Consider the following 10,194-nt stretch of genomic DNA (forward strand, 5'->3'; position numbering starts at 1 on the left):
GGAAGGAGCCGGAGGATTTTATTTATGATTTATTTATGATTTATTTATGATTATTTGAGGATTAATTGACTATATTTAATTTATTATTCAATACTACAGGAGTCGTGATATCGAGTAGAGTATGGAGAGAGTGATGGAGTAGGGTAATTATGCTGGTATATCTTCTCCACCGATCGGATCGACGGGAACGGTGGCACTAGTACACCCGCCAGGCACATTCCGGGGAAATGTTGAGGAGGAACGCAGTACGGAGTAGTTACTTATTCCGAACGTAATTTATGGTAGTTCATATTGGAGGAAGAACAATCAGTGTGAACTTTGAAGCATTAGGTTATACTCCGAGTATAACCAAGTAGGGATTGGATTGCATTGGATTGGTGATGGTGGAATGCTTGATTGCCGACAATAACCGTCGGCCCGATCGGCTAGATACAGGGCAAGAAACACCAACATGCAGATAGATGATCGCCAGGAACAACATAACAACTGCACCGCAAGACGCCATGCTCTCTCTTCTGAAGGACGCCAATAATAAGTAGCAGATGATTCCCCCGAGCACTCCATTCAAAAACATCACAACCATACAGCCATACAGCCGGACCCATAACAAAAGAAACTTCCAGGTTCCGAAGCCATTCTCAAAAAAGAGCATTGATCCATCAGCCAAAATGAAGATAGAAAAATTGACAAACAAAAATGCAAGACAGAACCCCTCAATACTGTCCCGGCGACGTCGGACTGCTGGTCGGCCCCGACAGATACTCCTGCGGCACCTTGGGCACCCGCGGTGAGTTGGCCGTCTGCGCCAGAGCCCGATGCTGTGCCCGCAGCAGATCGCGATGCCGCTCCTTGTCCTTGTTGGCCGTGCCGCCCGTCAGTCGTCGCATCCCACTCCGGATCATCGACTCCAGCGAGAAAGGCCCGTCCGACACGTTGCGCGTGGGAGGCGCCGCTGCCACCGACACCGAGGGCGTCCCCAGCCCGAACCGGTCGTCCATATCCGACAGCGACTCCGCCTCGTCGTCCGAGAAGAAGGCCACCTCGTTGAACCCGCTGGGAGGCGTCGTCATCTGCGATGTCGGCGAGAAGAGATTGTTGGCGGGCGAGGTCACCGACCGCATGTGCATCGACGGCCGGATGTTGTTCAGCGATTGCTGCAGCAGCAGTTGTTGTTGTTGTTGCTGCTGCTGCAGCGGCTGGCCGGGGGTCGCGCTCAGCAGTGAGCCGTCCATCCGCGACGTCGATGGGCGGGATTCCGCCAGCCCGTTGTGGAAGGACGAGGTCGACGCTGTCCGCGCCAGCGACTTGCGCAGGATGGGCGCCGTTTGCTGATCGTACAGATTCGCGCTCGTGTCGGGAAATCCACCCGAAAAGCCGCGCAGCGTCGCGTCCGACATGGACGAATGGCTCAGCTCGGTCTCCTCGAAGAAGTCGTCCAGGCTGTCCAGCTTCTGCACGATGTCGCCCATGTTGCCGTCCGTCTGCGTGTCGATCGACTTCATCGTGTCCGCCCGCATCGGGAAGAAGGCGTCGCCGTAGTCGTCGGCGTGGAAGGCCACCTCTGGCGCCTCCGTGACAGGCGTTTCGATGCGATCCGTCTCCGCGCACGTATAGAAGACGGCGTGCACGTTGTTTCGTGTGATGGCCGACTGCGCCGCCGGCATCGGGATCGACCAGCCCGTCGGCTCGGGGATGCCGTACAGACTCTGCACCCGCTCGTACTCTTTGCGGATCGCCCGCGAGGACGTCGACGACGCCATACTCATGCGCAGATGATGTCGCTCCATCGGGTTGCCGGACACGGTCATGATGTGGTCCATCACCTGCAGCGCTTCCCGGCACAGATCCGTCTGCAGCAGACGCAGCAGCGGCGAGATCAGATCGGGTCCGTGGCACGTCACCTCGTTGCGCCGCATATCGATCTCCGGGATCATCACGCACAGGATCTGCATCGTCTTGAGCCGGAACCACGTCGTGGCGTTCGTCAAAAGGCCCATGGTGAACACCAGACTCTGCACATCTTGCTCCGGGAAGAAGTAGGCCTTGATCTCCGTCACAATGTGGTCCAGGAAGTCGCGCGCGGATTTGTATTGTCCATTGGCAAAGCCCACCAACGAGGCCGCCAGCCGCGGGCAGTTCTGCCGTTCTGCTACCGTCGCCAACAGATTGGCGCGATCAAGGATCGCCGGGTCGCTCTTTTCAAGGTCGTAGTGGTATAGGAAGTGCGGCAGATTGGCCAAGGTCGTAAAGAGCAGGCGGTTACTGTCCCCAACCAATGCATTGTTCGGCAGTCTCATCAACCGCTGGAGCAGATCCAGCGTGATGAGGAACGACTCGGACGACTTCAGTCCTTTGTAGATCAGATCCTGGATCCCGTCAAATCCCCCCTCCCACTTGGGAGGCTGACTCTCGAGAAGCCTCGTGATCACGGCCGGGTCGCCCAGATCCACCTTGTTCAGGAACTTCTCCAGCATCCCCACACTCTCCATGAACTCTCGCTCGTGGATCGTATTGAGACAGGCACACGTAGTCCAGAAGAGCTGCGGATATCGCATCAGATCTGCCGGCGCAAGAGAATCGATAATGACCTTCAAAGTTGTCAAGATCTCCATCGAAAAGGTCTGGTAATCCGCTTCCTCGTCTGCAATCGTGTTAGACAACCGCGCCAGCATGTCGGCAAGCATTCTCGAGTCCAACGAAGTCGAGATGCATCGGAACACCTGGAAGGACCGGCATGCGAGGTGCCGCACCGGGCATGAGGTCGCCCAGTTCAGAGCCTCTTTGGCCCAGAGATCCCCAACCCCTTCGTAGGCGAAGCTGAAGAAGTTGATCACTTCACGCGTGACCCGAGTCATCGCAGAAGGCACTCGACTCACGTCATCACGGTCATGTTTCCCATTATTATCCTCGTATTCCCAGATAACCGCCGGGTCGCTCTTCCGGATCGACTCGACGAAATCCTCAATCGACTGTCGAGCGTCGGCGGGCGCATCGTCCTCGATTTTCGACGCGATCAGTTCGTGGATCAGATGGACAAGCATCTCTCGAGCTTGTTCCTGGACGGTCAGCGTGTAATGATCCCAGAGGATCAAGACAACGTGTAGAAGCTTGATGACGCTGTCCAGGCCAAGCGTAACTGGCGCCACCATCAAGTCCACAAGGAAAATAAGCGCAACTTGCCCAAGTGACAGACCCGCCTAGACAGAGTTAGTCGAACTATAGATAGATCATCATGATTGTTGAGACTTACCTGCTTGTTACCAACTGGCAGCACGCTGCTCAGATCGGCAACATAAGGAAGCCCCTTGGTCTCTGGCGGCGTCGAGATGACTTCTTTTCTTTCCTGCACCATGTTCTTGGGAATAACTTGTAACAGGAAGAACTCGATGACCTTGGATCCAGCCGGAGTGCCTGACAAGAACACCACGATCTGCTTGGCGTATTCGACAAAGTTCTGTTCTTTGCGCTCCAGACAGAGGCTGATAATAAAGTCAAGGACCAGCTGCACGTTTCCGCCATGCGGTCCAGTTGCAAGCGCCTGCCATAGTGCTTGAACCTCGTTGGGCAGGATCGTGCTGCATCGGATGGTGATCTCGAACAGATTGGCCAGAAGCATGTAGGACCGAGCCGTTGGAGCTCCACTGGGTTCGATCTGCAACTCCATCGTCTGAATCCAGGGCAGGATTGCCGCTACCATGTTGCGCTGGCTGTCGGGTTGGAGATTGCGGAAATGCAAGGAAAACTCGGAGAAGATCGTGAACGCCAGATCGGCGTGCTGCTTGGCCAGCCGTTTCGACGTCTCGAACTGTGCTAGCTTGTAGACGGCCGTGGTCTTATCGGAGATACTGATGTCAAAATCTTGTAACCGCGAGCTTTTCTGTTGGCGTTCCTCTAACGTGCGCAGGAGCCTGGCCGACTTCATTCGGATCTCGCGTTTCTGATTGCCCAGTGTGAAGAGCACAGCACCCAGGATCCGCCAGAACGCTAGCGGATAATCAGTGTGCTCGATCAACACCTCCGTGACAACTTCAAAGTAGCTCTCTAGGGCCTTGGGGCGTTCGCTGATATAGCACATCTCGACCGAGCGCTCTAACAGGTAAGGGTATTCCTTGTTATGGGTGATCAGGTTCTTCAGCGCTCGTCGGCCGATCGTATGCCACTTGTCGCTGACCGTGTTGAAAATGATATCGATCCATGATAGCATCCGGCCCACGTCAAACTGCAGGACAGAGCCGCTTTCCGTTGTGATGCTGATCGGCCCGGCACAAAGGGATGCCATAGCACTGAGCGCCGCTGCCCGCAGATTCTTCTTCTCGATCTCCATCGCGGCAGCCGTGTTTCGTATCTCCCCGGTCTCGTGTTGATGGGCTAGCGCGAACTTCCGCATATTCTCTTCCCGCTGGGAGATCTGGGCTTGGTTGGGGGAATAGCCACACCAGTCCTCCATCAGAGAAAATGCCGATTTTCTTGATTCGAAAGGCAGCCAGCGAGATGGATCCTTAGTTCGGTTGATGCCTTCGAAGAGTTCCTCCATCAAGCCGCAGTAGTGAAACCGGAGTTTCTGGAACTCCCAGTCATTCTGCACTTCAACGTCACTCAGGAAGATCCGTAGATCCTTGGTATAGGTGACTAGATTATTAACGATCCAGTCGTCATTGTATACCTCCGGCTCCTTCAGAAAATGCGACGTTAATTTGTAGACGTGTGTCACTTCAGTGCGCAGTCGGTCCGTCCTGCGATTGCGACGTGGGCTGCTTGGTGTCCGATGGTGAGCACCAATACGGACCTTGGCCTCTTCATTGCACGTGGTGACAGCATACTGCAATGATTCCAGCAAGGTGCGATAAAGATTCTTCTTAATAGAGCCAAGTGCGACTACTATCGCATTCCTAATTGAGTCCGGCTCAGCAGACAGCAAGGGGATGACAAAGGCAAAGAGAGCCCTCGCGGAGCTAATCTTGTCCTGTGCTTGCTGCCCTCCTTTGGAGGCTTTGCGGGCATGCTGATTAGCCAGCTGACTTTGAGATTGGGCACCAACAGTATTCACAGTTGTGCAAGCCATTACGAGATAGAGCTTCCACTGTTCGATCAGGATCTCAGCGGCCGCGTTATTCCGGCCGAGCGTACGCCCATTGCCAAGGTCCATCGGTGCATACTGAGGACCACGAGGACTCTCAGCCAGCGCAGCAATGCTCTTGTGCATCTGCACCAGTCGCGCACATACAATCTCACGGCTCAGAGTGACGGCAAACGGGCATGTATCGAAACTGATGCGGATAATGTTCGGAAACACTTTGGACCAGAGCGTCGAGTCATACGATACCTCACTGCTGCAGAGCTCGATCAACGTATTTTGCAACGTGCTTCTTCTCTTTCCCTTCTGCAGTCGACTCTTTTCAGCTATCGTAAGCTGCTCGTCGTTCAAATCGAGTATCTGCTGAGAGTCCGCCTCAAGAATCCGGATAACCCTGGTGTTTTCTTTTCCGAGGGCACTGTCAAATTCTGTGACAAGCCGCAGGACAGTGATTGCAAAAGCGCGGACTCTTCGAGACTGTGAGCATAAGAAGAAGAGACCATGGGACTCAATCTCCTCAACATGTGCAAGCACGCTGGAGAGGTCGAGTTTCAACGCTCGACTTCCAGATCCGTTTTTATCCGTGGGCTCTGCCGCCGCCGCTTCTTTTGACTTCTGCTTGATCTCCTCGATCCAGATCCGTAGTAGTTCGACATAAAGCCGCAGAGTAGACTCGATATGGCCCGGCCCAAGCATACCCTCATCGGACATGGTTGAGTACCGCGCATCAAAATTGAATATGAAGCGTGCGAAGCCGATGGTAACCTGCTGCGCATGGGATTGGCGTGCAATTGACTTCAAGGACTCTGCGGATGAAATGGCGATATTGGATTGGACATGGGCGGTTCCGGTGCAGAGGAGGTTGATGAGCGAATTGAACGGAATATGATCGGATAGGCAGCGAGGCAGAGCCTGCACTGCCACGTGCAGCAAGTCGTAGAAGCTCTGCTTCTGATCTGGGCCAGCGGAGTGATCATCTCTCCTTGTAAAACTAAAGGCCTCAGAAATAGGCGTTTTTGGTGTCGACCCGCTGAACTTCTCATCGAGCGCAGCCTGGCCACCAAACGTATTGTCGCAGAGCAGAGTGATCTTACCTAGGATCTCACAGAAGCGAACGTAGTGTTCTCTGGATTTATCACTCAACTTGCTTATATTGACCGGGCGGGACAACAGATCATCCTTGTTCTCGAGTGTGGTTGAGAGCCTTGGGTCCGTGAGGAACTGGGCCCGATGGATCTGCGACGATATCGGCACGTCGGTGAAAGTATTCGCCATGGAGCCCTGAGGGAAAGGAGGATAGAGCTGACTGCTGTTCTCGAGATCGCTCATTATGGCCAGGAACGAACGGATCCCGATAACCACCTTTTCGGGTTCCATTTGTTCGATTTTTAGTTCTTTTCCAGAAAGAATCAGGTCGGAGTTTATAAGAGGGAAAATAATATTTCGGAAGCACAGGTCAGGATGCTTGAAACCAATCATCCGGACTAGCTGTACAAGGGGCTCTGCCACCGATGGTTCCGTTGTCAAGTACGTGCGTCTCCCAGCCGGCAGTGCAACCTTGACTACTTCCTCGACCTTCTTCAAGGCAGTGGTAGGGTTATCGGGAGATCGAAACAGGTAGGTCCAGAGTAGGCGGCACATAGCCTGAAGTGCTGGACCTCTAGTCGGACGATCTTTCAATTTCGGAGGCAGGCTCATAATGATGGAGAGCCACTGGGAAGAGAAAGATGACGACACGCATAAGAGCAGGATGTGCAGAGGGAAACCGGACGACCAGTGGCGCGGTTTCGTGAGCAATTGCGCCAATCTAGGCTGAACCAATTCCAGGAATTCCTTCCATTTGGGGTGAGATAGGTCGCAAGCGGGGTTCTCTGCCACCGGGAGTAGTAGCTTCTCGAATATATAGCAGTATGCTTGCTTGATCCGTTGGCCATGAGCGTTCACGAAGAGCCGCGCCAGTGACCGCATAAAGTCGCAGGATCTACTCCATACATCGTCGGGGTATGTCTTGATGCGAACGTGCCGCATCCCAAGAACCAGCAGTTCCACCTTCGCATCAGCATCTTTCGATGGGCCGCGAAGAGGCTCGTCCTTCTGGTAGCGTTCGAGCTCGTTCAGGAACCTATTTGTCACGCTTGTAAAGTTCGTCTCGCTCATGATTCCGAGCAACTGTCCGTAGATCCTCCAATTGGCCATTCGTAGCGGTGAAGCAGCAATTTGATCTGGATCCACGGTCTTCAACTGGCCAAAGACAATGTCTTCCAAGCGCTCCGCCATCTCAATAGTTATCGCGGACAGAGTGCTCTGGTGAAATATTTCGATCAAGACTCTACACACCAGGTAGACCGACACGGTAGCTCGACGCTCCGCTAGGATTACATCTTCATGTCTGGAGAGAAGTGTGTGCGGCGGATGCGTAGAATCCCCGTTCGTCGGATGAGATTCGCCTGTTGGAGAAGGTTCTGTATTACGCCGCATTATCAACCCATGGTCTAAAGGCGGTGGTTTCTGAATGTTAAAAGATTGGCATTAGTAGCTGTCAGAATGTCTATGATTCAGCCGCAGTTAAACATACCTGAGTAGCCATCTGCTTGGCCATACTCGCGGCTTCGCCTTTCGCTTTCCGCCAGAACATGATCGTATCGATCAAAGGCTTCGGCTTCTGACGTGCGATATGACCAAGAGCCGATATGAGCTGATCGAAGGTGGGATCTGCTCCTGGCCCACAAACTTCCTCCACAGGAGCTTCTAGCTCCCCAAGCTTCATTATACATTGGTTGATCTTATTGTCGGCTTGGCCGACGAACTGGATGTGTATTAGCGAGATCCTCTTGGCCCTAATGGAAGAGGGGTATTTACTGAGTTGAAGAGATGGTGCAGGGCATATTCACCCACGGTCTTCGATTCCGGTGGATGGTGATGATGATGCTTCGAGGTGGTTCGGGCGTGCGATTGCTCCCGCCGTGGTCTCCCGTTTGTTGATACCATTTTTCGATGTGTAGGGTTCCTGGGCTGCGCGGCACTGGGCTCATCCGTATCATTATCCTCGATCGTACTCAAGCCCGGCGGCTGCACGTGGCTTGTTCCATTGCTCCCTGGACTAGTATAACTTGTCTGCTGATCAGGCTGCTCCAGACGGCCAGCTAGTGTCGACTCCGCCTCCGAACTGCCACTGCGGCCAAACGATGCGATTATCTCCGGACTCAAGGGGTTTGCGGTGGTGGAAGAGGCGGCGAAGCTCGGGTTCCGCGAGTGCTGGATGCCATGCACGATGGAGGTCTGACGGTGGTGGCCGTATGAGTTGGACGGTCTCCTCTCTATGTTTGGTTCGTATCCAGGACCGGGACGAGCAGAGCTAGGTTCAGGACTTTTCGATTGGGATTGGCCGCGATGGCGTTGCTGGGATTGTAGCGTCGAGAGACCCGAGACGGAGGTATCGCCCGGCCTCCCTCTGGCAGCGGATGTTTCTCGACTGTGGACAGTCGACGATGACTGTGGATTCCGGACGGGCACGCGCTCTAGTGGAGAGGGACCATTATGGTGCGACGCGACGTTGGACTCATCAGGGATGAGGGGCATCGTTGACTGAAGGGGCGCAGCCTGCCGCATAGCATGAGGTGCGGCTATATTAAAAAGAAGCGTTCCAAGTTAGATATACACATGTCTTCCGAGTTCTTACAACGTCGATACAGGCAGGTCCAGCCGCGATTCGACCATTCCAGGGGAGGGGATCGAAGGGCAGTAGTCGAATATCAAACGAGGGAAGCTCCGGATGTTTGAGGCGGGCAAAAAAAAAGGGCTTAACTCACCGTTGGGCTGCATCTTTGGCGATCGCCATTCACTAGCCACCAAGGGCTCAGCTAAAGTCAGGCAGAAGACAATGGAAGGACCAGAGTGACTCGGTCATTGTCGTCCATGACGGACTTCGGGAAAAAGGGATGCCTTGGAGAGCTGGTCCTTGCATGAACGTTGACGTTGAGCGAGCTGGTGTCGTGCTTCGCGATGGCGGCTTAGCACGGACGGCGGTCCGCTCTGCAGGTGCCAAACCTGGCCGACGAGCCCGATGTCCAGATGCCAACTCCAGACTTCTTCCATCCACCATGCTGAGCTCATGCTCTCTGATGGCCTCGGCGTCATCCCCTGACCCAATCACTGCTGGTCCCTGAGCCTGAACCCCTGAAATATCGGACCGACACCTCGTGGAGAACCACGTTGCGCCGTAGTTTCATCAAGCTAGGCCGCTAGGGAGCCCATCTCCTCAGTGCAAGCCACGCCTGTTGAGAATGCCAATACAGATCAGATCTCAGGTACTGCTACACTACGGAGGACACAAGACGTCTATGTTTCCCCCGTCATCTCCAGGACGTCACCTCATCTCGACTCTCCCACGTTCGACTGCGGGGGATCCACGATGGCCCGGTCCCTGTTTATATTATTCGAGTAATAAACCATGGTCATGATCTTCATACCCCAGGAGAGAGAGTCGAGCGAAGATAATAATAGTATAGTAATTTCTGGAAGCCTGGGCCCTTAAGGAACAGGGTTGACTGTGCGCTCTAGTATTGAGTCTACAATCGAAGGACTCTCGTGAAAACTGGAGGTGATTGATAGACTACCCCTGGGGTATAATGGCTATTTTAATCCTGCTCTCGAACACACCTCATAGACTCTTACTCATCTCTGCTCTATTGAGTCTCCGGTGAAGACCGCGAAATTCCGGTCATCATCGCTGACGATGCGGTAAGATCGATAGCTAGTTAGTTAACTAGTTAGAGCTTTCTAAGCTTTCTAAGCGATCATATCACACGAGTCGTAGATAAACTTTACGCCAAAGATGGGTGTTTTGATAAGATAAAATAATAATAGCCTTTCACTGTACCATGCACCGTGTTTACGGTGCATGACAACCTCTGCAAATCAGCATGAAGTTGGATACTGATTTCTTTTCTCTAGGTTTTGTTGTAAGAAGACAACGCGAGTACATAGTATATATATCGTCCGGTTGGCGTCTGTTTCATTACTGGCGCGGAATATGCCCGCAGCTCGAACATCCGATGAAGGCAAGAAAACCCTGAAAGAACAAGGAGCAAAAATTGAATTATTTGCCGGGGCATTCGGAT

The 10,194-nt window shown here is 53.5% G+C and overlaps 1 protein-coding gene across 1 annotated transcript; it reads right to left on the reverse strand.

The window, feature by feature from the left end:
* Positions 1 to 465: 465 nt before the first annotated feature.
* Positions 466 to 8,695, reverse strand: C8Q69DRAFT_514995 (fry-like conserved protein). The gene is made up of 4 exons (XM_028633351.1): positions 7,934 to 8,695; positions 7,650 to 7,880; positions 3,251 to 7,582; positions 466 to 3,197 (listed from the first exon to the last, which is right to left on the reverse strand). The coding sequence occupies exons 1-4, from the start codon at positions 8,681 to 8,683 to the stop codon at positions 714 to 716; spliced, it is 7,797 nt and encodes a 2,598-aa protein (XP_028481735.1). The 5' UTR covers positions 8,684 to 8,695; the 3' UTR covers positions 466 to 713.
* Between the last annotated feature and the right edge of the window lie 1,499 nt (positions 8,696 to 10,194).

This window comes from Paecilomyces variotii, assembly GCF_004022145.1.
Source record: "Paecilomyces variotii strain CBS 101075 chromosome Unknown C8Q69scaffold_14, whole genome shotgun sequence".
Lineage (NCBI taxonomy): Eukaryota > Fungi > Ascomycota > Eurotiomycetes > Eurotiales > Thermoascaceae > Paecilomyces > Paecilomyces variotii.